The sequence below is a fragment of the Sus scrofa genome, chromosome 6 (assembly GCF_054392235.1).
Source record: "Sus scrofa isolate SSC_HxYL_T2T_F1_AM1 chromosome 6, Sscrofa_HxYL_maternal_Yorkshire_Landrace_v2.0, whole genome shotgun sequence".
NCBI lineage: Eukaryota > Metazoa > Chordata > Mammalia > Artiodactyla > Suidae > Sus > Sus scrofa.
The window spans coordinates 68,159,849-68,186,861 of record NC_139388.1 but is presented as its reverse complement, the minus strand read 5'-3'; the positions used below and the strand labels follow the sequence as shown (position 1 = coordinate 68,186,861).

At 55.1% G+C, this 27,013-nt stretch overlaps 2 protein-coding genes and 1 pseudogene across 13 annotated transcripts; 2 read left to right on the top strand and 1 right to left on the bottom strand.

Annotated features, from left to right (window-relative positions):
• The first annotated feature begins 155 nt into the window (after positions 1-155).
• On the top strand, positions 156-9,143 carry CCNL2 (cyclin L2). 8 transcript variants are annotated; one of them, XR_014806926.1, is made up of 12 exons: positions 156-488; positions 787-861; positions 1,123-1,232; positions 2,410-2,530; positions 3,848-3,912; positions 6,310-6,409; positions 6,524-6,662; positions 6,803-6,907; positions 6,991-7,147; positions 7,610-7,718; positions 7,830-7,922; positions 8,034-9,143. XR_014806926.1 is itself a non-coding variant. In XM_084962541.1 (12 exons), the coding sequence occupies exons 2-12, from the start codon at positions 393-395 to the stop codon at positions 8,386-8,388; spliced, it is 1,389 nt and encodes a 462-aa protein (XP_084818667.1). In that variant the 5' UTR covers positions 156-209; positions 286-392; the 3' UTR covers positions 8,389-9,143. The 8 variants fall into 8 exon arrangements, 6 of the variants coding, with proteins under 6 accessions (XP_084818667.1, XP_020953104.1, XP_020953103.1 ...); XR_014806927.1 differs by having other exon boundaries at positions 7,607-7,718; XM_084962541.1 differs by lacking the exon at positions 6,524-6,662 and having other exon boundaries at positions 156-209; positions 286-488; positions 7,607-7,718.
• A 1,558-nt stretch (positions 9,144-10,701) lies between these two features.
• AURKAIP1 (aurora kinase A interacting protein 1) lies at positions 10,702-12,077 on the top strand. 5 transcript variants are annotated; one of them, XM_021097450.2, is made up of 3 exons: positions 10,702-10,818; positions 11,072-11,161; positions 11,429-12,077. In XM_021097450.2, the coding sequence occupies exons 2-3, from the start codon at positions 11,110-11,112 to the stop codon at positions 11,974-11,976; spliced, it is 600 nt and encodes a 199-aa protein (XP_020953109.1). In that variant the 5' UTR covers positions 10,702-10,818; positions 11,072-11,109; the 3' UTR covers positions 11,977-12,077. The 5 variants fall into 5 exon arrangements, with proteins under 5 accessions (XP_020953109.1, XP_020953112.1, XP_020953113.1 ...); XM_021097453.2 differs by having other exon boundaries at positions 10,702-10,863; XM_021097454.2 differs by having other exon boundaries at positions 10,702-10,877.
• Positions 12,078-17,324: 5,247 nt separating this feature from the next.
• LOC146402526 (RNA-binding protein 3 pseudogene) lies at positions 17,325-17,886 on the bottom strand (annotated as a pseudogene).
• Positions 17,887-27,013: the final 9,127 nt, after the last annotated feature.

Genomic DNA, 27,013 nt, shown 5'->3' with positions numbered 1-27,013 from the left:
CCCGCTCCGGTTCCGGCGTCGGGTGAGACGCTGACGGGCAGGCGGTACAGCCAATCGCCACAAGGCGGGTTCGGGCCGCCCACCAGTCGAACGAATGGTACGCGGCGGGGCGGGGCGGTCGCGGCCGTAGAGCGTCGCGAGGAGCCGCCCTACGGGGAAGGAGCCCGAGAAGGAGTCGGCGGCACAAAATGGCGGCGGCGACGGGGACGGCCGGGACCGGGGCCGGGGCTCCGGGCTCGGCGGCCCCCGCGGCAGCGGCCGGCACGCCGGGCTCGGGCAGCGCAGCCCCGGGATCGCAGGGGGTGCTGATCGGGGACCGGCTGTACTCTGGGGTGCTCATCACCCTGGAGAACTGCCTCCTGCCTGACGACAAGCTGCGCTTCACTCCGTCCATGTCGAGTGGCCTCGACACCGACACCGAGACCGACCTCCGCGTGGTGGGCTGCGAGCTCATCCAGGCGGCCGGCATCCTGCTCCGCCTGCCGCAGGTGAGGGAGCGGCCGCGAGCCTCGGGCCGAGGTAACCGCCGTGCCGGCGCCGGGGGAGGCGGCGGGGCCCTTTGTTGGCGGCAGGGCCGGGCGGCTCGGCGCCGACGTCCGACCCCAAGCCCGCTCCTAATTCCCACCCGGGCCCCGGGCCCAGCGCGTCCCGGAGGTAGTGAGGGAGGCAAAGCAGCGGGACACGTTTTAGTTTTTGGTTGTCAGGAGTCTCAGGAAACTCAGTGACTTAAGTATGAAACACTCAGAGTAGGCGTTTGGAAAGGATGGAAACTTTTCTCTTCTGTAGGTGGCCATGGCTACAGGGCAGGTGTTGTTCCAGCGGTTCTTTTATACCAAGTCCTTTGTGAAGCATTCCATGGAGGTAAGACCTCCTCCTCGTCTGTCTGTCCCGCAGAAAGGGGGGAACCGGAAACCTGGGTTTGTTGTTTTGCCGCGTTGCTCAGTGGAGTGAGTCCTTGTCTTCCACCACCTGCAGCGCTGTCCTTAAAGGCTTGGGGAGCCCCCTGTGCGGTAGATAGGTGGCCTTTTTCTCCCGGTACCCCTCTTTGCTCTCAGCTGGTTTTAAGCTGTGGGAGGTGTCGCCGCTGGAGCAGACGTCCGTGTTGCGTTGCTTCCATTTCAGCATGTGTCAATGGCCTGTGTTCACCTGGCCTCCAAGATAGAGGAAGCTCCCAGAAGGATCCGAGACGTCATCAATGTGTTTCACCGGCTTCGACACCTGAGGGAGAAAAGGTGCGTCCGAGTTAGAGCTGTTGCAGGTGTGCGTGTGCTCGTTCTCGCGGCTGTCCAGTTACACGGATGTTTCTGAAACAAGATTCAGGATGTAAGCTTCTACTTGCTCGCTTTTCTTTGTCATGGCCGCACCTGCGGCACATGTAAGTCCCAGGTTAGGGGGCAGATCAGAGCTGCAGCTGCCAGCCGTCGGCACAGCTGCAGAAACATTGGATCCAAGCCACATCGCAACCTACACTGCAGCTCTGGGCATCTCTGGACCCTTAACCCACTGAGTGGGGCCAGGGGTTGAATCTGTGTCCTCATGGACAGTGTCGGGTTCTTAACCAGCTGAGCCCCAGCGGGCATTCTCGGGGTTGTGAGGTTTAAACTTGTGCCCAGAGGAGCCCTGGTGCAGAGGGGGCCGACCCATACTGTTTAGTGAGTGAAGAGTGGTCAGGGAAGTGTGGCAGTCGTCTTTCTGGCATCGGTTTCCTGGTGTGCCCCCGTCAGTCTCTGAATGCTCCAGAGCTGGCTTGTCACCCTCAACACTGTTTCCATTTTTGGGTGGGTGATGCTTTGTGGGGGGCTGTCCTGTGCGTTGTAGGGTGTCTAGAAGCATCCTTGGCCAGGCCTTCCAACCTCCAGCCAATAAAACAGCCTCTGCTATTGAAATGCTGTACTCTGCTGGTCCTTTGCTTTCCCATTCACTTGTGATGCACATGCGTCTTGAGCAGGACGAACCAGGAGCAGTCCTTGGGTGAGGAGCTTGTGAGACCCTCCAATATGTTCAGTGGCATTTCTCAGTCAAACACAGGGAGAGAAGTTCACACTGGCACAGTGGGTTAAGAGTCCGACCGCAGCAGCTCAGCTCACTGCGGAGGCGAGGTTCAAACCCTGGTCCTGGTGCAGCGGGTTAAAGGATCCAGTGTTGCAGCTGCGACTTGGATCCATTCCCCATCCCGGGAATTCACAAGTGCTGTGGGCACGGCCATTAAAACAAAACAAAATGGAAAGAAAACGGGAGAGCCTTCCTGAGAAGGGTAAGCTGGGTGGCGCTGGGGTTCGAGGAAGCCGGTAGTCTCGCTGGTTAAAGGAAGCCGACTCTGTTTCCGGGAGGCTGTCGGCGGCGGCCATCCTGGGTTGGACAGATTCTGTTGTATTTAATTCTCACTAGATGCGTGCTCTGTCTTTGTAGAAAACCTGTGCCTCTCCTGCTGGATCAAGATTACGTTAATTTAAAGAATCAAATCATAAAGGCGGAAAGGCGAGTCCTCAAGGAGCTGGGCTTCTGCGTGCACGTGAAGCACCCTCACAAGGTGGGTACGAGGCCCCGCTGCCGCCCCGTGTCACCCAGATTGGAAACGGAAGAGGAGTAACTGGGCCCCTGACTCCAGTGTCCCGTTTGCACTCTAACCTGGAAATAAGTTTTTCCGTGGTCTTGTGTTACGTTAATTTTAATGGCGTCTTTTTAAGAGCTTTGAGAACTGCATCTTGGGTTTGAGCTTTTCAAGATGGGAATGAACTTGTCAAAATGAGGTGTCACTCTGCATTTTTTTTTCTCAACAGCTGACTTTCTAAGTTGTTTTAGTGACAGTTAAACCAATTTTATCATTGATTTCCACTGCTGTCAGCTTCTGCTGTACAGCGGAGTGACCTAGTCCCGCCTGCACACCTGCATCCCTTTGCTCGTGTTCCTTCGCATCACGGTCCATCACGAGTGATGGAACTAATTCCCCGTGCTGTCCAGCAGGACCCCATTGGCTTTAGTGGTAACCTGATTTCCTGTTACGGGGGAGTCGGGAGAATCCTGAGCCCTTTTCCTCAGGAGCGCAGCACACTCGCGGTCGAGCACGCAGTTCGTGCGCTCCTCCCACGTGACACACCGGCACAGCATGCTGGCTTCATCTTTTTTTTTCTTTTTGTCAACACAAAAGCGCTATTTTCTTTTCTTTCTTTCTTTCTTTTTCTTTTCTTTTTTTTTTTTTTTTTTTGCTTTTTAGGGCCACACCCTTGGCATATGGAGGTTTCTAGGCTAGGGGGTCGAATTGGATCTACAGCTGCCGGCCTTCAGCATCGCTGGCTCCTTAACACACCGAGCGAGGCCAGGGATTGAACTCACACAGATTTAGTCAGGTTTGTAACCTGCTGAATCACAACGGGCACTTCCTCCATCCCTGTTTTATTGGGAGTTTCCCCGTGTTCTCTCTCGCTCGTCTGACTGTCCAGCATTTGTTCCCAGTCTTGGTAGATCACTTACTGTAGGTTGAGAGCTTTTTCCTCATTTGCTGCAAGTGTTGTCACACCACCTTTTGTGTAAGTTGGCAACTGGGAAGCAGGAACGTTCAGGGCAGGCTGATCTCACTGGTGAAAAATGTGTGGAAGATGAGAATGAGCATCAGCCCGGTACCAGCCAAGACAAACCTGGTGCAGCTGGGTCCTCCCGTGCTTTTGCGACCCTGGGCTGCGAGAGCAGGTGGCGGGCATGTCGGCCAGACCTCCCCTCCAGCTGAGCTGTGACCAGGAGCCACCCCTGGGGTCTAGCCTGAGGCTCTTACTTGCTGCATGGACACTCTCGAGAGCTGCATTCGGGGCCTGGAGGTTCTCGGTAATAACTGCCTGCCCGTATCTTCCAGATAATCGTTATGTACCTTCAGGTGTTAGAGTGTGAGCGTAACCAACCCCTGGTCCAGACCGCATGGTGAGTTGACCTTCCTTGTTCTATGCGACCAGCAAGGGCAGTGCAGGAGTTTGTTGGTTTGAGGCGCTCGGGCAGTGGGTAGTCGGTCCCATGACTTGGTTGTGGGCTGGAGTTGTCTAAGTGCCCAGTGTTCCTGGCGTGTAAATGCCAGCCGGCCTCCCCAAATATCGGGCACTGGTGTAACGGTAAGGTGGCCGTGCTGTCCCCAACCCTCGAGAGCAGTCAGCGGGCTTCCCTCTGGGGGCTGTTGAGTTGGCACATCGGGGTCTTTCCCACCCGGGCCACCGTGGCCTTAGGGGTTTCACACCTGCTGTGAAACTGCTTCCAACAGCCTGTATTAAGGAGGAATCGGGGGGAGGGCTCGAAAGCGTTCCTTCCCCTCTGGGGCCGATTTGAACTGTGCGCATGCTGGCGAGGAGGCCTAGTGAGAGGTCAGCGCTGGGAGCTTTCCCCAGAGTTAAGTCAGTGAGGGCATATTTTTGCTGCTGAATTGTCTGGTGCTGTGTGCCGTGTGTCCTGGAGAACCCATTTTGACTTTTCTTTTCTGTACTCTTTCAATCAAAGGGTAGCCTCTGAGGGTAAGTGACTAAGACTTCTCCTCTCCTGCCCAAGCGCTTTGGTGCAGGGACAGCGGCCGTCCTCAGCCAATCCAGTGCAGGCTCCGCGCCGAAGGCTGGCTCTAGAGGTGGTATGCGCACGATAGTCTAGTGCTGGCCGACGCTGCTGTGGTTCTGACGATTGTGCTTCTTGTTAACCCTCTGTCCTGCTTGGTAACTGTATCGATTAGACTTGGTAACTGTTGACTTGAATTTTGTCCTTTAAACTGCTGTACCTGTGCAATAAAGATGCAGTACCTTTCTCGGTGGGAAGCGGTCAAAAGTGGCTGGTGGGAACTCAGACTGGAGCGTGGGAGGTGGTTGGCTCTGGAAGCCCCACAGTTGCTCCGATCGGCCGCTGAGGGGCGCCCCCCTCGAGGTCCACGAAAGGTGTGCATCTTTAGATCACCCGTGGGCCCTTTGGATATTTATACTGTAATGTGTTTCAGACGTAGCAGTCAGTTTAAATGTATGTTTTGAGGACTCTGTTTTTTGGGGGACCTAAAAGTTAATGCATTAAAAATATCACTCTCTGAGGACTGAGATTTTTTTTACTAGAGCCCCCAACGTTACTGGGGGTTACGTTCATAAACGGTATGAACTGTTCACTTGCAACTCTTGGGATGTACGGCCTTGGTCACTCAGGCCTTTGCTTGGTCACTTCTGGGTGCCTGGAGCCAGAGCTTCAGAGGCAGGTGCTGCTCGTGGGCACATGCAGAACTGGTCATTGCGAACTCTCCTGGGTTTGTGTGTCACCTCTCCTGGGAGGTGGGCCGAAGAGACCGGGTTGGGGCACGTCGGTCACATCCCAGCACACCTGGGTCCCCGAGGGGGTGGCCTGATAGAACTGGGATTCGCTAGGTGCTCTGAACATTTGACCTGTTCAACTGTGTTCTCATGGCATTAGTTTTCTGTTTTTGCAATCTTGATAAAGTTGATGTGAGGTCTGCTGTTTCTCTATTAAACCTCAGAGAAATGTGTCTAAACGAAATGTTGACAATGTAGCCATTGTTTAAACTCTTTTTTAAGTTTTTTAAAAATGCAAATGTTTTGTATCTTTATGTCTCTAAAATACGGTAAAGTTTTTAAAATGCACTGATTGTGATGAAACCTGTATTTTGTTGCTTTCATCTGATCTTATGAATGTTCATTTTAAGACTCCTTGTTGAAATGGGACAGTTTGGAAACGGTTCTTGGCTAAGCCCGAGAAGAGGCTGTCCCCGGGCATCGAGCCCTCCTCTGCGTGATGTTCCCCTGCAGCCAAGAGCCTTTCTCCCCTGTCCAAGTGGACGCGTGAGCGGAAGAAGGCCCGGCCTGAGCGCCTCTTCCAGGCGAAGACCCGCCGGAGGACGACTCGTCTCAGAAAGAGCCTCGCAGGCCTTGTGCTCAGCCCGGTCCTTTGCGTTTGCATGTTTCTCTGCACTATGGATCTTGAGCCTTTAGGTTTCTCTAATCAGCTCTGCTGGACCGCCACGTAGACAGCTCTCTGAGGCCCTGTTTTGCATGAGAGCAGCCGAAGGTTGAGAGGGAACAGTAAAGCCGAAGTCGGTTCTCTTTCATGGCAACACACGTTGTCTGACATTCAGCCAGCTTTTTAAGTTTTTTTCCAGTAACTTCCCTGTTCTCCTGGCCTCTATTCAGAAAAAGCAGTTAGAACGTTTCTCCCTGAACTCGTGAGTCCGGGACTGTGTAGCTCGCAGTCTCGGCAGTGGACTTAGACGCGTAGCGACGTGGCCGAGGTGGCGCAGACGGGTGTTGGGGTCCCCCGGGTGTTGCAGTTCTTCCTGCCTTTGCTTTGCAGGAATTACATGAACGACAGCCTTCGCACAGATGTTTTTGTGAGGTTCCAGCCCGAGAGCATCGCCTGTGCCTGCATTTACCTCGCTGCCCGGACGCTGGAGGTCAGTGTTGGGCCGTGACGGGGGCCCCTCCCGATTCTTCGCGAGCCTTCGGTGTGCTTCAGGTTATGCTCCTTGGTGCCACTAAAAAGCCTCCTTGATTTTTGTCTTTTTTAGGGGCGCATCTGCGGCATATGGAGGTTCCCAGGCCAGGGGCTGAATAGGAGCCGCATCTGCGACCTACACCACAGCTCAGGCCAACGCCGGATCCTTAACCCGCTGAGTGAGGCCAGGGATTGAACACGCATCCTCATGGGTACTAGTTGGGCTCTTAACCTGCTGAGCCACGGGCGGGAACTCCAAAAGCCTGCGTGCTGATGAGCAGTGGGCTTGTTCTCTCACTGTTAAGAACCTTGCTGGTGAGGAGTATAACCGGGATTGCTCTCCTGCTCACAGATCCCTCTGCCCAATCGTCCCCACTGGTTTCTTCTGTTTGGAGCAACTGAGGAAGAAATTCAAGAAATCTGCTTAAAAATCCTCCAGCTTTACACTCGGAAAAAGGTTCTGTGTTTTTTTGTGTGACGTGTCTACCTGTGTGTGCCTGTAAGCGTCTGTTTCTGAACTGTGGGCGCCGCCTCTCCTAGGTGGACCTGACGCAGCTGGAGAGTGAGGTGGAGAAGCGTAGGCACGCCCTGGACGAGGCAAAGGCCCAGGCCAAGGGCCTGCTGCCTGGCGGCGGTGGCGGCGGAGGCACCCAGGTGCTGGAGAGCGCGTCGCGGTTCTCACCTGCCCCGAAGCCGGGTGAGCATCAGGGTGCAGCTCGGGGTCCGCCCTCCGGCATCTCCCTTAGGGTCCCGGCTGCAGCCAGCCTGAGTGCTCCCACGGCCCTGGAGTCCCCAGCACACACCAGGTCTTGGAAATAAGGGGGGGTTCGTGCTTATGTCTCTGTCAGGAAGGGACATGGACGGGCCTTCCGAAAGCCTCTTTATTCAGCCCACCCACATAGCGTGTCTTTTGATGCAAATCTCGAACGTCCAGGGCAGGGCAGTAGGTCATGTTGTCAGAGGCTGGAGTGAAGCATGATGCCGTCCCAGTCCCCAAGGCAAGCAAGACAGGTGGCTTTCTGCATCTCGGGGTTCCGAGTCCAGCAAGGAGTCAGGTCGGCCCTGTAGATCCCGCAGGAGGAACCTCATCCTGCTCGGCTGACCCCTTTCTCGCCAGAGTAGCGGTCAGGGTGTGACTTCCTGTGCTTGATTCTAGCAGGCTCCCCCCAGGAGGGCAAAGGAAACAAGCCCTCCCCGCTCTCTGCGAAGAATGCCAGGAGGAGGACGGAGGGCGCGAAGAAGGCCAAGGCCGACAGCCCGGTGAATGGGTGAGTACCCGAACGGCCGGCGGACCCTGGGCTTGGCTGCCGAGGCGGCCGCGGGCCCTGGGCTTGGCTGCCGAGGCGCTGGCTCTGAAACCGCTCCCGCCCTGTTGTCAGCCTGCCCAAGGGCCGAGGGAGCCGGAGTCGGAGCGGGAGCCACGAGCAGAGCTACTCAAGGTCCCCGTCGCGATCCGCTTCCCCTAAAAGGAGGTGCGTGCTGCTCAGGGCTCCCTGGGGCCTGTCCCTGGCCGGGGTGGGGGTGGGGTATCTTTGTGGAGGTGACAGGCCGGGTGGTCCCTCACCTGGTGGTCTCCTTCACAGGAAGAGTGACAGCGGCTCCACGTCTGGCGGGTCCAAGTCACAGAGCCGCTCGCGGAGCCGGAGTGACTCCCCGCCAAGACAGGCCCACCGTGGTGCCACCTACAAGGGCTCCAAGGTGAGGGGCTACCACAAGGCCAAGGACTGCAAGTTCTCCGCACAGAAGCCCCGCAAGTCCCGCAGCCGCAGCTCCTCCCACTCTCGGAGCCGCTCAAGAGAGCGGGCAGATAATTCTGGAAAATACAAGAAAAAAAGTCACTACTACAGAGACCAGCGACGGGAACGTTCTCGATCTTACGAGCGAACAGGTCGTCGCTACGAGCGGGACCACCCTGGGCACAGCCGGCACCGGAGGTGAGGGATGGTCCCTCGGCGTGCACACCTCAGCCCCTGGCCCCGGGGCACGGCTCTTTCTTGGAAACGGCTGTTGACCCTGGGCCTCGAGATGACTTTGGAGACGGAATTGAGAGGAGGGCAAGGTGCCCTCAAGCCTGGCCCGGGCCCGGCCCCCACCTGTCCTGCAGAGCCCCCCACAGCAGCCGGCGGCCGAGGCCCGCGTCCTCGTGGTGTGGCTTGGTGCTAAGGACAAGCGGTCTCCACCCCTGTACCGACCCTCAATTACGTTAAACCAAGAAAATGACTCTTTGAACCTTTGCCTATATTAGGTTGTACTTATGTACGTATCTTGCAGTGTTTGACATGAGAAAATGGCCTTAACAGCCCCTCACTCCCTGCCCATGTTGTAAATAAACGTGTTTCGTACACGTTACAGCCGTATCGGAAAACTCAGAACTTGAATTCTGTCAGCTTAAAACATGTAGAGGATTCTGATTTTTTAAATGTGAAGGTATTTCGATCTGTGTTGAAAGTCCTATATTTTTATCTGCGACGCTGAGTGCAGGCCACCAGCTCCAATACTGAGGCATTTCGTATATATGCATTTTATGTGGTTAAATAAACACAGTTCTCTCTACTCAGGACATTTGGAACTTTAGAGAATTTGTGGTGTGTCCTCCTGCTTGCTGGATACCGGGCTCAGCCCGCAGCATCCGTTCTAGTGCTTTGTCTGCGCTGCCATCTCGAGCTCATTAAAGCGTTGGATTTTGTACTGCATGCCATGCGCCTGCTCTTCTGTGGAGCCTTGTCAGGGCTCCTGTCCTTGGGTAAAGGGAGCGTGTAAAGGACACAATGGTCCTGGGTCCCCTTACACCGGAGGGAGCTCGTTTGCGACCCACCAGGCTGTGTGTCAGGCTGGCGGCAGCTGGGAGCAAGGCTCCTGGTGTGGATCAGGGGCTGTCAGGGGCCTGTCACAGGACCTGGGTGAATTCTCTCCAGGCCACACTAGGGCCAGTGAGCCTGGGGGAAGGTGCCCAGTGTTAAAAAGCCAAGGAGGTGTCAAAGCGACGGGGTCAGCACCCACAATCCAGGTGGCTCACTCTTAAGACCAAACGTAAGTAAAAGACTGGGGAGGCCGGGCGGCTGGAGTGAGAGGGGCATTCCCACAGGTGGGACCCAGAAGCAGCCCCTGCCACTGAAGAGCAGGGTCATCACGTGACTCGGCTATAGCGCTGGGCCTGGAGGCTGCAGCTTCTGCCCTCCCACTGGCCTGCCCTCCACTCCCTGCTTAGCCAGGTTGGAGCCTGGGGGTGGCCAGGCCTGGCCACTTCCTGCTAAGACTCACTGGAAGGCCCTCCTACAGGACAAGCCTCTGAGCAGAGCCAGTGGGGCTCTCCCTACATCCCTTCCCTACCAGGCGTCCCTGCAGGTCATTCTGGGGATCCTGTCCACGCTAGCCAACTTCAGTGAGGACAACAGAGCCTTTCGGGACTAGACAGGTGAAGCCCTTCTGGTCCCCTACTCTTGAGGAGCAACGCTGAGTTCTAGCCGAACCGCAAGCTCCAGGGAGACTGCTTTTGGTTTTCGAACAAAATCTTAGGCACAGGATGGGAGTTTGCTTGCTCTAAAGGAAACAAAAACCCACCTATCCCGCTTTCTATCCTGCGTTAGACGCGGGGCCTCCTTCGCTTATCCAGACCGGCAGAGCGAGGAATCTGAAAGCCAAATGGAGGGGGCGGCGGGTCCCAAGACCCCCGAGATCTTACGGCGCCCCGGCGCCGCACTATTGGCTTTCGGGCTGCAGGAGCCCGGGCGCGCAGGCACCACGTGTCGGCCACCTTCCCTCCCATCCTCGCGAGGAGGGCTCGGGGGTAGGGGCCACGCCCGCAACCTCAGCGGCTCCTGATCCTTAGCCTCCCGCTCCAGCGGGCGCAGTAGCTCCCGCCACTTCTGTCGTCCCGCGAACTCTATTTCCGTGGCCGGGACAACATCCCTGTCGCAGCTCCGAAACGCCACTTCCGGCCGCCTGGACCAACTGGCCCTTGGCCAGTCGTGGAGGGAAGGGAGTTCGGGCCACTCAGGTGCAGACGGCATCGTTTGGGATTGTGGGAAATGTAGTTTTCTAGCCTTTGCTGGACACAGGCGGAACTGGCGATCTGGGAGCGGGGCGCGCGGGGGTGGGGGGGCGGTTCCTCCGGCCGGAAGCCGTCGATTTGGGGGCCCGTCTGGGTCTGCGCAGACAAGGAGCAGGGAGCCGTGATGCGCTAGGGGGCGCTGGGCGTAGGAACTGGCGGGCGGCCGCACGCGGGCTGGGGGTCGGTTTAGGGAAGGACCGGAAGTGCTTGAGCGCGGCGGCGGAATGGTCCGCTGCGTCTCTCGGCGGCGTCTGGGGAGGCTCGGCGTGCGGCCGCAGAGCTCGCGCTCCAGGGACAGCGAAGGCGGCCGTGGCCGGGTAGGGCTCGGGACCTGGAGCCCGAGCGTCGATCCCACTCGTGCGGTGGGCGCTTCGGGGTGAAGCTGAGGCTCAGGGAGGGTCGGTACCTGCCCGGAGTCGCGCAGCTGGGGAACGGCGGAGGCGGAGGTTTTGAGGGAGTCGTACTCGAAGTAACGTTCCCGTTGCGGGAGGGGGTGGTGAGAGCGACGGGAGGGGAGGCGGGGCGTGACCGCAGTCCTCGGAGTGACCTCGGCTCCCACCTGTGTTCCAGCTCTGCTGAGCACCCGGGCCCGCCGCCACACTCAAACCATGTTCCTGGTGCGCTTGACTTCCCAGCTGCTCAGGGCTGTTCCCGGGGCAGGTAAGAGGCCCCACGGGGGCGGACGGGCTGGATACGCACCTGGGGTTGGATGTGGGACTAGCAGCTCCGCTGCGCCCCGCTGCTGTATCTCACCCCCTGGAGCCGGGGGCCTGGCTGCACAAACAGCCCCTTAAGCTTCCAAGTGTCATAGTTTGGGCCTGAGAATGTAGTAGGCAGGGGTTCAGGCCAGTCTGCCGTGGAGGTTCTGCGCCCCAGGCCCGCTGGCCGTGCATAGGAGTGGTAACTGTGTCGGCTTGTTTATTGCAGGCCGCAGTGGGTCCCCGCGCGTCTCAGAGGTACTGGGCAGGCACGCCTGCAGGCCTCGCTACAGCACGCAGCCCCCAGGCCCCAGTGGGATTGCCTCTCTTCCTGGCAAGCACGTCCACCCAGAGCTTGAGGAGATGCTGGTCCCCAGGAAGATGTCCATCAGCCCGCTGGAGAGCTGGCTGACCATTCGCTACCTCCTGCCCAGACTGGGCGCTGGGACCCCAGGGACTGTGTCTCCAGCTCAGCTCTATCAATGTCCGCCTAGCCAGGTGGGGGAAGGGGTCAAGCAGGGGGATAAGGAGGTTCGGGACACACCCCAGATGCAGTGCAAAAACATCCTGAAGATCCGCCGGCGGAAGATGAATCACCACAAGTACCGCAAGCTGGTCAAGAGAACCCGGTTCCTGCGGCGGAAAGTCAGGGAAGGGCGCCTGAGACAGAAGCAGGTCAAGTTTGAGAGAGACTTGAAGCGCATCTGGCAGAAGGCAGGCTTGAAGGAAGCCCCTGCAGGCTGGCAGACCCCCAAGATCTATCTGAAGAACCAATGAGTCTGGAGGTGCGCATGGCGGCCCCCCCCCCCCCCCCCCCGTTACTGCCCACCACCCATTGTAATAAAGAACCAGCACACTCTGCTGTCTGCTGGCCTGGACCCCTGTCTGCTTGGGCGAGCTGCTTGGGGTTTGAGGTTGGTGCCAGCCTTTGATATTACAGAAGGAACAAGGACCCTCGGCAGGCAGATTGGCCATCCCTTCCTCAAGCTGGCCCTTGTCCTGGGGCCAGGCATGCACGAGTGGGAACAGCTTTGAAGAGTCCCATTCTGCCCTCAGGGCAGGCCTTTTTTTTTTCTCTCTCTCTCTTTTCTCAGCTGCCCTACATTATATAGAGTCTCTGGATTCTTTAAGCCACCGTGCAGGGTCGGGGATTGAACCTGTGCCCTGGTGCTGCAGAGATGTTGCCGATCCTGTTGCACCGCGCAGGGACTCCAGGGCAGACTCTCAATGAGCACACCAATGGCGAATGTGCCAAGGGACCTGCCTGGGGCCTGGAATGCCCAGGCCGAGGTGTTGACGTGACGAGGGTGTACAGTTAGCCTTCCAGCAGTTGAAGACCTGAGTATGATTTACAGTTGGCCTTTCACGTCCGTGGGTCTGGCTTCAACCAGCTGCAGATTGCGTGGTATCATAGGCCCTGTTCAGTGAAAAACCCTCATGTATGTGGACCCCGTGCGGTCAGGGGGGGTCTCGCTGGGCAGGCAGGAAGGGCGGCCTTGTCCTCGGCGGTGGCGATGGACGGTGTCCTGTGGGCTCCTGGCTTCTGCCGCTTGTTGGGCCCTGCGTGGGGCCGGCGAGGGGCTCCTTGGGCAGGGAGGGCCTGCTCTGGCCGGGGCAGGGGTGGACCGGCTGAGGAGGGGCTGCCGCTCTCGGAGCTGGAGAAGCCTGGCCCTTCCAGGGTGTGGGTGCCCCGTGGTTCCGCCAGGCCCTGCCAGGCTCTGTTTCCTTGGTCCCTGTCCCCTGCCCTGTGGGCCTGGCCCTGGCACCCTCTCCTGGCCCTGGCTCATGTGTGCAGCCCTCATCCTGCCTGTGGTTTGGATGCCTTGACCCTGCCGGCGACCTCAGGAGGCAGTTCGAGGTTTTATGTGGACTCTGCAGCCCTCCCCTCTTCCCCACGGGGCCGCCGCCCTCCCCAGCCCCTCCTCCCCGTTGTCTGCGTGCCAGCCCTGCCCCCCGCCCCATGTGGCTCTGGCCTGGGATCCCCGCTGACCCCAGCCTCCTCTAGCAGGGCTTAGGGCTTGGGTTCAGCCAGGGGCGGCCCAGCCGGGGCCGCAGCTGATGGGGTGGTCTCAGCACTTGCTGGGGATCTGCCTTTCGGAGCCAGTGTGGGGGCACCTCGGTGAGTTCAGGCTCTACGCCTTGTCCCTGCTGCTCCCTGTCTGGGCATGGCTAGGTCTTCGGGGCATTCCTGCCAACACAGTGGGCCGAGGAAAGAGCCAGGCGGGCTCAGACCTGGCAGGAGGACATGAGGCTGGACGGTGGGCTCATCAGATACACAGAGGAGGGCACAGCACACCCGTGTGCCCCCCCCCCCAAACCCTGTGCAGCCAATAGCAGACCGGCGAGGGCCTCGGCAGGGAGCAGAGGCTGGAGGAGCCTCCCTCAGCCTGCTAGACCAGAAGGCGGGGCCCTTCCTCCGCAGGGCGGAGGGCCAAAAAGAGTGTTGGAGAAAGGCCCTGGTGGGCTCTTGAGATGCAGCCCCTGGGGGGCCAAAGAGTCCAGCCCCAGGGTCTGCAGGTGGGGGGGACATGACACCTCCAGACTCCTTAGCATCAGACTCTGCCCAGCACCACCCTCGGCCTCAGGCGCTCCGGCCACTTGGAAGAGGAGGGCGAGCCCCCCGCCCCAGCCCTGGTCCCTGGGTCCCACATCAGCCAAGTGGCTGGGCTGGGGCTCGAGTCCACACCTGCTGAGACTCTGCCACTTGGGACGTCCGGGGAGAGCAGGAGTGAAACATTCAGACCGAGGTGCTGCAGCACCAGGCTCGCAGCTCCCTGGCCTCAGCTGTGGCAGCAGCAAGGCTGCCAGGGCCCCTTGTGGGCACGTGGAGGGAGGCCTCAGCCCTCAGGCTGGAGCGAGTTGTGCCATCTCCTTGGGAGTCTCTGAGCTGTGGCCAAGATCAAGGTCGAGGTGAGCTGGGTCACCTGGTGGCATTAACTGTGCATGTGCCTGTGGAGTGAATTGGGGCGACTGCCCTGTGACCTGGCACCCCACACTCTGGCCTCTGGGCCAGCCTCACCATCGTGCAGGTGGCCTACGGCGTGGGAAAGAGACAGAGTCAGCCCTGGGTCTGGAGGAAGCCCCAGAGGCCACCAAGACCAGGGGACACCAAAACCCACCAAAGCCCTCACGTGAATGGGGGATCATTCCTGGGTCCCCTGGGATGCAGACCCTGGCTTCCCCCTGAATCCAACAAGGGTCCCCTGGCCCTCCAAAAAGAGCCTGTTCACCGTGCTTGTGTTACTTTGGTTTGCTTGCTTTGGTCATGCCTGGGGCATGTGGAAGTTCCCAGGCCCGGGATCAAGGTGCTGCGGTGACCATGCTGGGTCCTTAACCTTCTGAGCCGCAAGAGAACTCTGAATTCTTATGTTTGCGATTTGTGGGCCAGGTAGGATTGTCCGTGGCTCAGGGCTGCGTTGTCAGCTTCCCCCCTGCCGCCGCACCTCCCCGCAGCTCCGTTGCTGCTGGCCTCGGCCACCTCCTCCCTGTGTCGCCCGGTCACCTGCAAACTGCATCCACACAGGCCTCGAGCCCAGCAGGCTTCTATTTCCTCTCCTATAACTACCTGTTCTCAGTCTTGTTCGGCTTTTCACATGTTTTTCTGTGTGACTCTGACTCAGTCCCAGACTTGCTGACTTGCTGTGAAGACTCTCAGTGTGGGCCAGTGGCTCCTGTTTGGTGCAGCTCCCCCGGCCCTCGCCGGGTGGAGCCTGTTTGTGGAATGCCACGCTTTCCTGTTTGGTGGCTAACATGTTTCTTTTCACGGAGCACGTCCCATAGAAGCTTTCTGAGAGAAGGTGCATAGGAGATGGATCATGGAATAAGAATTAGGTTTTTAAGAAATGAATAATTGACACGTTTGAGCAGTTCCCTCGCTGCCGGCATCGTGTGGGGTCCTCCACAGGCATTAACCTGGGGTCGTAACAAGTCTACAGCTGGCCTTGCTGGACCACCGAAGGCCACTGAGTGCCGAGATTAACCTGCCATCTCTTGTGGCTGCAAAGCCACCATTCAGCTTGAAGTCTGACTCTAAAACTTAGATTTTATTTCTTGATTTATTTTTCATGATCTGTGATTTTGTTTTTAATTCTTAGGCTTTAAGACCAGATAATTTACACATCTGTGCTGATGGTACTTTTGTTTGTGTTTTTTTGCCTTTTCTAGGGCCGCTCTGGTGGCATATGGAGGTTCCCAGGCTAGGGGTCCAATCGGAGCTGTAGCCTCCGGCCTACACCAGAGCCACAGCCACATGGGATCCGAGCCGCGTCTGCAACCCACACAGCTCGCAGCAACGCCGGATCGTTAACCCACTGAGCAAGGCCAGGGATCGAACCCGCAACCTCATGGTTCCTAGTCGGATTCGTTAACCACTGCGCCACGATGGGAACTCCGCAGCTCCCCTACTTTAAGCCATCCATGAGTTGGCAAAAGCGCCAGCATCAATCGCACACATCCAGTAGTTCTTCAGTCGGGTTTCTGAATGCCTCCTTAAAAGACAATCCCGAATCCTAACAGCCTGGCCTTGTAAGGATTCACACGCGAAGTTTGCTAACATGTCTTGTCACACTGAATTTTAAAAGCATCTGATCTTAAAGATCATCTATAAAATGTGAGAAATGCTGAATATTCTTTACTTGATGCTGTACATAAACCTCGTTAAAATGCCTTTTCCAATAAGTAAAAGGCGGTGTTTTAGATCCAGATAATTTTAATGAAATTGGCATAGTTAAGACCAAAAAGATAAAGGGGACATTGTCAGTTTGTCTGTGGCACATGCCTTAACAGGCTAGTGAACACAAGTTGAAACCCAAGTGAATCTTGCTCTGTTCTATGAGACAGGGATGGGATCTTCTCAGTGTTTAAATGTATTAATATAACCAGTTGTGGAAATCTAAATAAAATCCGGTCGCCCATAGGTTCCGAGAAGGTGTTCACCCTCTTCCTGAAAAATTAACACGTCACGTTCACGTTTAATCTTCTCTGTACAAGGGGAAAGACAGTGATAGTACTTGTGGACCTGGAATTACTACTAAAATTCAAGAAGCTGACCCACATTCTTCTAGCCTCCGACCCATCTTAGTTAAACCAGGACCGTCCGACAGAAATACTCCGTCAGCCACACATGATCTGCAGTCTGGTGTGTGAGATCAGTTTAAATACACACACACGTAAAAGTCATGAGCCGTTCCGGTTTTTATGAATAAGGCGGGGGCCGGCTTTCACCCTTTCGCAGCTTTTTTGAGACGAGCTACCAAGCTTTCCCTGCCCCTTCTTCATGCCCGCGAGTATCACGGCCCTTCCAGGGATGTACTGCTCGGGATTCTCCAGGTGCCCCGCCAGCGTCTCCTCTCCCCAGGGGATCCCTTTGGTCTTGTGGGCATCTGTGTAAGTGCATCCTGACCTGTCTTCTGCCCACACAGACCGTGGAGGCTTGGACCAGTCCCGGGCTTGCCTCGCTTTGCTGCAGTGTGGCTCTGGGCACCCTCTGAGCGAAAATCTTCCTGCCCTTCTCAACATCACCCATTTTAAAATCGTTCTTTTGCCAAGTGCAGCAGATAAGTGGCCACTTGCAGGCTGGATGTCCTGCTTTCTAGTAAAACCTAATTTTAATTAAGAAAAAATTTTTTTTGGAGTTCCCGTCGTGGCGCAGTCCGATGAGTCCGACTAGGAACCATGAGGTTGCGGGTTCAATCCCTAGCCTTGCTCAGTGGTTAAGGATCCGGCGTTGCCGTGAGCTGTGGTATAGGCCGGCGGCTACAGCTCCGATTGGACCCCTAGCCTGGGACCCTCCATATGCTGCGGGAGCGGCCCAAGAAAATGGCAAAAAGACAAATAAAAATAAATAACTAAATAAATTTTGGGGGGTCTTTTTTAGGGCCACACCCGTGGCATATGGAGGGTCCCAGGCTAGGGGTCTAATTGGAGCCATAGCCGCCAGCCTACACCACAGCCACGCCAGATTGGAGCCGTGTCTGCCACTCACGCCACAGCTCACGGCAATGCTGGACCCTTAACCCACTGAGCGAGGCCAGGAATTGAACCGGCAACCTCACGGTTCCTAGTCGGATTCGTTCCCACTGCAGTACAACGGGAACTTCGGATGTGGAGCTTTTTTAAACGTCTTTAACAAGCTACCTTGGAGCTCAATTACAAAAAACAGGTGGATGTACCAGAACAGATGTTTCTTCACAAATACAGCCATTTGGAAGGATGGTCCTGGATCAGAGGTTTTATTCCTGTCTGGCCTCATCTCGGTTGTCGTCATTTTCCCCGTAATTTCCGCCGCCGTAGGCGCTGGCCCTTCCACGTCCACATCCGTATCCCTGTCCTCCTGGTCGACGTCGTATCTGCCACTTGCATGGCTCTGGTCCCCTCCACCTCTAGAGGAGCCACGACCACAGCCGTGTGCCCCAAAGGCACCCCCTCTTGTTCCCCGGGCCGACTTGCCAGCGAGGTCCACACGGATCCGGCGACCGTCCAGAGACTCTCTGTTCGTGGCTCTCGCTGCATCTGAAGCAGGTCTCCGGACTGGGGAAGAGAATGGAGCCCAAACCCGGCGCCTCTGGGTCCCCCAGTCCTCGACAGCCACCACTGCAGAAATAGGTCCGAGACCGCTCAGGGGGTCCTCCGGCGCCTGCTCCTCGGTGTCGAGGTGGGGTCTCCCACTGAGAGCTTCCCTTCCTCAGAGGACAGGCCAGTAAATTGAGTCCTGGAAAGGAAGAAAAAGGCAGAAGACACGGCCACAGCCAAGGAGCCCAGGACTGGGAAGACCACAGTGCGGGAAGACGCCTGATGAAAAACTGAATTTTTAAAACTTTGATAAAAGGTATGCCTCTTGGAGTTCCCGTCGTGGCGCAGTGGTCAACGAATCCGACTAGGAACCATGAGGTTGCGGGTTCGATCCCTGGCCTTGCTCAGTGGGTTAAGGATCCGGCGTTGCCGTGAGCTGTGGTGTAGGTTGTAGATGCGGCTCGGATCCCATGTTGCTGTAGCTGTGGTGTAGGCCGGCGGGTATGGCTCCGATTTGACCCCTAGCCTGGGAACCTCCACATGCCGCTGGTGCGGCCCTAAAAAGACAGACAAAAAAAAAAAAAAAAAAAATGGTATGCCTCTAGTAAACCAACACTAATGGAAAAATTAAAAATCATTAAAAAAAAAAAAGGATGCCCCTGAATGTCTAAATGGTTTACTCCTCCAAGGTGCTTAAGAAAACCCGTAGTTTCTCCCTCCCGCAGCACCCTTCCCAGCCCTTCTAGACCATTCTTCTGGCCTTTACCATCCCTTCTCTAAACTGGTGAGTTTTAGGCTTTTTGGCCCAAAATTCAAAATAAATACATTTTGTATATCACTACCTGGGATACACACCCCCCTACACCTGAAAAGTTTTGAAAACAGTGCTTGGGCCCCCGAGGGCAGCAGTCTCAGATGCTGTCTATTCAAGTCACTTCACTGAGAAATGCTGTTTATTGAGGGAGTTTCTGCTGTGGGGCTGCAGGTTAAGGATCCAGCCGTGCAGGTTCAGTCCTTGGCTTGGGACCGGCCGCACGCTGTGGGCAGGGCCGCAAAGAAAGAAACAGTGTTTTATGATCCACTAAGTCGATTGCGTTCACACTTGCTAAGCGGGCATAACTTTCAGTTTGAGAAACATGCACTAAATGAGATATTTATGTTGCTGCCTTCTTTTTTTGGCCACCTCATGACAAGGTGGGGGCCAGGCCAGGGACCAGATCCAAGCCACAGCTGCAGCAAGTTTGGATCCTTTAACCCACCGTGGGGTCAGGGATCAAACCTGTGTCCTAGCACTGCAGAGACATGGTGGGTCCCATTTTGCCACGGTGGGAACTACTCACGTCACTACATTTTGATTTCGTTGTGGGTGGCGTCCGCTGCCTTGTGCTGTCCCACCTCACCGCCCTCCTCCTCCTGGTGACCCTGAGTTGGGGTTTGGGAATGTCTGTGTTTATGTGACTGTAGCTGTCAAAGGAGACTTGTTGCTTCTTTTCTTTCCCTGTGCGTTTTGTTTCCTCTGGACACAGTCGCTGTCTTCTTCTTTTGTCTTTATGGTTGTTCAAGTTTTTGATGCTCTCATCACAATTTCAACACCACATCCTCAGCCCGACTCCCAGAAGCACCTGAGCTTCGTTCATCTCGGGAGTCCGTCTCGTCCTGGACTCCTGGACTTCGCACCTGCCCGCTGGCCGCTTGCCCCGTGTCTGGACACAGCGTTCACCTTGGGGTTCTCTCTGACTCTCCTTGCCTTTGCTCCCTGCCTTCTGATTTCCATTCCTTGCTTTTAAAGGGCACTTCCTCCATAGTTTCCTGTAGAAAGTAATGAGGGGAAAAAATTGAAAACTTGCACATCTGCAAATATCTTGCTTGGATTCTGTTTCCTGATTGGCAGTTTACCCGGATGTAGACGTCTAGGTTGGAAATGATTGCCTGCAGAAGCCTGCGGGCATGGCTGGCAGTTACATGTTGCAGTTGAGAAACTAAATGCACTTGGTGACTTTCTGTCGGGCAGATGGGCGGTTCTTCACTGCTGTAGCATTCCCAGGGACGGACTTTGGCCTGGACCCACTTTCGCCCACGGAGGCCAACTTTAGTGCTGGGACCTTTTTTTCCTTTCTTTTTCTAGTGCTTGATTTACAGGGTTTTGTCAGTTTCTGCTCTACAGCCAAGTGACCCGTCATACATATGGGTATATACATGCCTTTCTTCTTCTCATGTTATCCTCATAAGTGAGTAGATACATAGTTCCCTGTGCTGCACAGCGGGGTCCCACTGCCCCTCCACTCCAAACTCGACAGTTTTCATCGACCAACCCCAGACTCCCAACCCATCGCTCCCCTCCCCCTGGGACACTTTCTTGAACCATTTTGTTCTAATTGTCTCCCATCTATTTCTTTTCTTTATGAAACTCCCTATTATTTGGATGAATTTCTCTTCCATTTTCCATCTCACTGGCATCTTCAACATTTTCTTCTAATCCACTTTTAACGCGCTTTTTCCATCTCTGTTACTTTTTTTTTTTTCTTTTCTTTTTTTTGGGCCACACCTGTGGCATATGGAAATTCCCAGGCTAGGGGTCGAATTGGAGCTGTAACTGCCAGCCTACACCACAGCCACAGCAACACCAGATCCAAGCCACATCTGTGACCTACACCACAGCTCACAGCAACGCTGGATCCTTAACCCACTGAGCGAGGCTCCAGGGGTCAAACCCATGTCATCATGGATACTAGTCGGGTTCATTACTGCTGAGCCACAAAGGGAACTCTTCCTGCTACTTTCTTAATTTCTAAAAGAGTTTTGGGGTTTTGTTTGTTTGTTTGTTTTTGCCTTTTTTTTTTTTTTTTTTTAGGGCTGCACTGGTGGCATATGGAAGCCCCAAGACTAGGGATCAAATCAGAGCTCCAGCTCCCAGCCTGTACCATAGCTCACCACAACAAGGGATCCCCCACCCACTGAGCTAGGACCGGGTCAGGGGTTGAATCCACATCATCATGGATACCAGTCAGATTTGTTTCCACTGGGCCACAATGGGAATTGCCAAGACTTTTGTTTTTTGGGTGGTTTCAGCGGTGGCTTGTTTACATTTGAATCTCTTCCGTGACTGTTAATGGTCCATCGTTTCTCTGCCCATCCCCCTCCCCACTGCAGGTCTAGTCTCCACTTCTCCCAAGTGCATTTCTCTGCTTGTGGACTTTGGCCTCTGTTTCCCACTTTCTGGGCTTCCTCTGGTGGCACTTGGTTGTCTGCTTATGTTTAAGAGCAGAGTCTACAAGCCAACACGTCCAGAAGTTGATCTCAGCGCCCTCTCCCACTTGTGGTGGGAACAAGACTGTTTGAGACATGGCCGGTTCCAGTACGGTGGCCAACTTTAGCAAACAAAAATATAGGACTTCTAGCTAAATTTGAATTTCAGATAAACAACAAATAATTTCTCAGCATGTCCTGTGTGGTATCTCCTGGCAACCCTACCAGCAGGCCTGTGGCAGGATGCATTCAGGAGCCTGCTGTGTTTTTTTATGTCAGGGGCCATGGCAGGCGTTGGGGGCTGGGGGGGGGGGGTGCCCAAGAAGGGGGCTCAGAAGGCTTCACTGGCCAAAGAAGGGACCATGTGAGCCTCAGCTGACAGTGGCCTCACTGGTCTGAAACTCACAAAGTGTGCTGAAATCCCCCAAGTGCCTTGGAGGACCTGCAGACCCGGGTCCCGAGGTCCCGGGCTTGCTGAGGATTTGAGCATTTAGCAGGACTCCCATCTTCCTGGAACCCAAATAATGTATAGGAACATAAAACTCCTACTCTGGAGTTCCCGTCGTGGCGCAGTGGAAATGACTCCGACTGGGAACCATGAGGTTGTGGGTTCGATCCCTGGCCTCGCTCAGTGGGTTAAGGATCTGGTGTTGTCATGAGCTGTGGTGTAGGTCGCAGACGAGGCTCGGATCCCATGTTGCTGTGGCTCTGGAGTAGGCCGGTGGCTACAGCTCCGATTAGACCCCTAGCCTGGGAACCTCCATATGCCAAGGGTGAGGCCCTAAAAAGCAAAAATAAATAGATAAATAAAGCTCTCATTCAGATGGTTTAAATAGATTCTTACACACTTGTTTAGATTTCAAGTAGAGAGCATGAGAATTCCAGAAAGAAAAGGGAAATTTAATTTCTAATGCCTTAGAAGTGTTCACCCTTTAAAAAAAAAAAAATCATTTATTGGAGTTCCAGTCGTGGCTCAGTGGTAACAAACTCAACTAATATCCATGAGGTTGCGGGTTTGATCTCTGGCCTCGCTCAGTGGGTTAAGGATCCAGTGTTGCCATGAGCTGCGCTGTAGGTCACAGATGTGGCTCAGATCCTGCATGGCTGTGGCTGTGGTGTAGGCCAGCAGCTGCAACTCCGATTTGACCCCCAGCCTGGGAACCTCCATATGCCCAAGGGTGTGGCCCTAAAAAGACAGGAAAAAAAGTCCCCCACTTTCTTACAGAATCAACAGCTTAAAAAAAAAAAAAAATGCTGAGACAATGGTTGGTTGTTGGATAAGAAGCAGAGAGCAAGGAGACATCACTTCAAACAAACAAACAAACAAACAAACAAAACTCAGGTAATATTTTTTTTCTTTTTCAGCAGCCCCGTGGCACATGGAGTTCCACGGCCAGGGATCAGATCTGAGCCACAGCTGCAGCCTATGCCAGATCGTTTAACCCACTGTGTGGACCTGGGGATCACACCTGCACCCTGGTGATTCAGAGATCTGCCAATCGTGCTGTGCCACAGTGGGAACTCTAGGTAATATTTTTAGTCTTTTGTTGTTTTTCTTTTTAGGGTCACACCCGTGGCATAAGGACGTTCCCAGCCTCGGGGTCAAATTGGAGCTGCAGCTACCAGCCTACACCACAGCCACAGCAATGCGGGATCTGAGCCGTGTCTGCGACCTACACCACAGCTCACGGCAACACCAGATCCCCGACCCACTGAGCAAGGCCAGGGATCAAACCCGAGTCCTCATGGATTCTATTCAGATTTGTTTCCACTGTGCTACAATGGGAACTCCTCCAGGTTATATTTTTAATCAAGATGAATCTTTGGACAAATTAGTCTGGTTTCATAATTTTGATTTAAAACATCTGTGCGTGTCCCCAACACACAACACATTATAAGATAATGTAACATGATGCTTAGATTCTGGAAGAATTAGGTTTATTTATTTATGCAAAGCTTAACTAAACTTTCCTAAATTTCCTAGTCTGGTGTTATCGGTCAGGTGAGTTATTTTTTTTCCAAAAAATATTTAAGGTCATATAAATGTAAACAATATGTTTAACGATATTTAATTAAAAATACTGGGGGCTCCCCTGTGGGCCAGCAGGGTGAGGATCCGATATTGTCGCTGCTGTGGTGCAGGTTCAATCCCTGGCCCAGGAGCTTACGCAGAGCTCAGGTAAGTTCTGAATTATCTGCATTTTTTTGCATTTCTCTGTGCCACTTGTCTCTTACCTCTTGTAGTTGTCACTTCTCAAGACGTCACAACCCCACCCCTGCACACAGCAAAGCGATTTTGCTGCCGCCCCCACCAAAGCCAAAGCTGGGGTCCGTCTCTTTTTCCCAAGGGTCTGGGCTGTGACCTGCTCTGACAGCGGGAAGTGGCAGACGCTTTCGAGCTCTGGCTGTTAAGGGCCTGGCGGGAAGCCTGGCTTAGACAGCTGAGGGACAAGGGGTCACGTGGACAGACGACACCCTGATGGCCACATGGAGACCCCAGTTGCTGGGGAGAAGGGCCGGCTGTCCCGCCAGCCGCAATGCCTGACGCACAGAGTGGTGGGCAGAAAAGCACGGCCAGCTCCGGGCCCCCCTGTGCTTGCTGAGCCTGGGAGCCACAGTCCCGCTCCAGCTGGTGGATCATTTGGGATTCTTCCGTTTGGAAGGATGCCCGTTCCTTCCGCATCACTCAGTCTCTGAAGTGAACGCGTCGATGCTCGCCCTCTGTTTGGGCTGCGGCCCAGCACCCTGGGTTTTGTTGCTCCACTGGCTCCAGTGTTGACAAGCCTATCGTTTTTTTTTTAAATATCACTTCCTTCCTTTCTGGCACTACAGGTTCTTCAAGCTTATCTTGGCTATTTCCTCCCCAGCCCTAAAATCTGCCGTTTGTCCAGGAAGCCCTGATTCTTTCTGCTGGAAAACGGTTTTAGAAGTCAAGATCCAGTAGTGCCCGTCGTGGCGCAGTGGTTAACGCATCCGACTAGGAACTGTGAGGTTGCGGGTTCGATTCCTGGCCTCGCTCAGTGGGTTAACGATCTGGCGTTGCCGTGAGCTGTGGTGTGGGTCGCAGACACGGCTGGGATCTGGCGTTGCTGTGGCTGTGGTGTAGGCCGGAGGCTACAGCTGGGATTGGACCCCTAGCCTGGAAACCTCCATATGCCGCAGGAGCGGCCCAAGAAATGGCAAAAAGACAAAAAAAAAAAAAAAAAAAGAAAAGAAAAGAAACCAAGACCCAGAGGCGGGTGTGCTCGCGGCTGCCGGGCCTTCTCAGAGGGCAGGGCTGACGGCTGGCCCCATGCACCTGAGCCCACTGCCCCCGTGTATGTTCCACTCAGCCTGAGTTCATACCTGCGTCCCCAACTGTGATCCGGGACCTTGAGGGTCATCCCAGCGCCCCCTTGCTGCTCTGTAAGCCTCACCGATGGTTCAGCTCCTTGTTCCTGCACAGCAGCGAAGGCTGATAAACCGCATCCTGCCAGAGGCACCTGTGTCGGCTGGAGCACAGCACGGTGTGGGGCCCTTTGGGGCCCTTCTGCCTTCACCCGCACGGGCTCTGCTTACTCTCGAAGTTTCTCGGGCCGGCACTACACCCCCTTCAGTGGCATTATTTCATTGGTGACACAGCCAAGCTTCGAGGTTACATTCTGATGCCCCCAACTGCCTTCACGAGTTTTTCAGAGTTTTCTCACTCTTTGTGCTGTGCAGTTTGTCAGATTTTGATAAACGCATAGTGTCTTTTTTTTTTTTTTTTTTTTTGTCTTTTTGCCATTTCTTGGGCTGCTCCCGCGGCATATGGAGGTTCCCAGGCTAGGGGTCCAATCGGAGCTGTAGCCGCCAGCCTACGCCAGAGCCACAGCCACGCAGGATCCGAGCCGCGTCTGCAACCTACACCACAGCTCACGGCAACGCCGGATCCTTAACCCACTGAGCAAGGCCAGGGATCGAACCCGCGACCTCATGGTTCCCAGTCGGATTCGTTAACCACTGCACCACGTCGGGAACTCCTACGCATAGTGTCTTGACCCACCTCGTGGTGGGTCCTGCAGGTGGTTTTGTTGCTTTGAAATGCCCTGTGCCCATCTGTGCCCCCCCTCCCCCGGCTGTGTTTTCTGTGCTGCAGAGGCTACAAGGCGTATCTGGACCATTTCTAAATGTACTGAACTTCGCAAAGGTGGCGATTACAGTAATGGTGGGTTACTATAAAAACATCCGTTTTCTGTCCACATTATGCCTAATTTGGGTGGTAAACTTGACATACATGTTATGTGATATACACAGTTAGGTAAACGGAAGCTCTCAGTTTCAATTTGTCAATAATGATACAAATATTTGTGTTCATACAATAAACACTCCAAGAGAGGGGTCTGATATGATTAAGCTGAGAAAGTACGTGTTATGCATGGAAAACAGTTGTGTTGTGCCTGCACAGCGTATTCTAAATAGAAAGGGCAACAGTTGTTGCCTCTGCTGGGTCAGAAAGTGCATTTCTCTTGGGAGTTCCCCTTGGCTCAGCGGTCGTGAGCCCAACTAGTATCCATGAGGACGTGGGTTCGATCCCTGACCCTGCTCAGTGGGTTAAGGATCCGGCGTTGCCGTGAGCTCTGATGTAGGTCACAGATGTGGCTCAGATCTGGCGTGGCTGTGGCTGTGGCGTAGGATGGCAGGTGCAGCTCTGATTCAACCCCTAGTGTGGAACTTCCATGTGCCACAGGCATGGCCCTAAAAAGACAAGATATATATATGTCTTCTCTCCCTGGCTTATTTTGCTTTGGGCCTTGGGCTGATTCTGCTGTGACTCAAATCTGCTTCACACAATGGTCCTTGTTTCTCAGGCGGCAAAGGGACCATTTACTGCCGCGCTCATTTTAGACTCTGTCGCTAGGATTAAACCTCAGGCGGAGGAGTTCCTGTCATGGCTCAGCAGTTAACGAATCCGACTAGGAACCATGAGGTCGAGGGTTCGATCCCTGGCCTTGCTCAGTGGGTTAAGGATCTGGCGTTGCCGTGAGCTGTGGTGTAGGTCGCAGACGTGGCTCAGATCCCGCGTGGCTGTGGCTCTGGTGTAGGCCGGCAGCTACAGCTCCGATTGGACCCCTGGCCTGGGAACCTCCATATGCCACGGGAGCAGCCCAAGAAATGGCAAAAAGACAAAAACAAACCAAAACCAAACCCTCAGGTGGAAACTCCTTTCTCGTGTATGACTGACAGTGACCATGTGCCTTCCCCCAGATTCAGGCCTCAAATCCAGGCTTTGAAAAATGGGTTTTTGGGGCCCCCCTGGCAGCCATTGGCGATGCAAAGCCCTCTCCCCTTTGTGAAATGAAGCCCAGTTCAGGTAACCGAGGACTTCGGGCTCTGCTTACCCACCGCTTCACCAGTCTGAAAGGAAGCCCACCACGTGGGAAGGGCAGACTGTTCTGGGGCTGCACCTGAGGCGTGCGGGCCAGGGATTGAACCCAAGCCACAGCAGCGACAACACTGGATCCTTAACCCACTGCGCCACCAGGAAGCTCCAGTCAGACTGTTCATATATGGAAGCAATGCCGCTCTGACCGTTCGAGCTGCTTTGCAATCCTGTGTTGGACAGATGACGGGAGCCGGGCCGTGTCTGGGCAGCAGCTGCCCAAGGCCGGTTTGGTCTTTGCACTGGAGTTTCCTTGCCACGGTGACCGTCGGCAAGAAGACACAACGAGAGAAATGCACTCTCGGGACAAGTCCTCGGGGAGCACATGACGCGATCTGCCTTCTGGTGCGGGGGCTGTGCCACCATCAGCAGTGGGTTCTGCTGGCCTCGGGCGCCACCGCCCTGCCCAGACTGGCGAAATCTGCCACAGCGTCCCTGGGGCCTGGGGCCCTGTGCCCAGGGACGTTCGGTAAGCCGAGACCCATAGAACAAGCCAAGCAGGTGGACGCTCTAGCTGAGACCAGAGGACACAGAGCAGCAAGACCTTCGCGAAGCGTCTGCATGTGGGTCTCATCTTGAGTGGCCATCGGGGTTCAGGAGAAAATACCATGAGAAACTTATCACAGACGAAAAGCCAACAGAGCCTCAGAAAACCTC

Excerpts from the sequence above, each read along its gene's own strand:
- CCNL2 (XM_021097444.2), top strand. The coding sequence starts at position 189 with ATGGCGGCGGCGACGGGGACGGCCGGGACCGGGGCCGGGGCTCCGGGC. Across the intron at positions 489-786 it reads TCCTGCTCCGCCTGCCGCAG|GTGGCCATGGCTACAGGGCA; the intron begins GTGAGGGAGCGG and ends TCTCTTCTGTAG. Across the intron at positions 1,233-2,409 it reads CGACACCTGAGGGAGAAAAG|AAAACCTGTGCCTCTCCTGC; the intron begins GTGCGTCCGAGT and ends CTGTCTTTGTAG.
- AURKAIP1 (XM_021097450.2), top strand. The coding sequence starts at position 11,110 with ATGTTCCTGGTGCGCTTGACTTCCCAGCTGCTCAGGGCTGTTCCCGGG. Across the intron at positions 11,162-11,428 it reads CAGGGCTGTTCCCGGGGCAG|GCCGCAGTGGGTCCCCGCGC; the intron begins GTAAGAGGCCCC and ends TGTTTATTGCAG.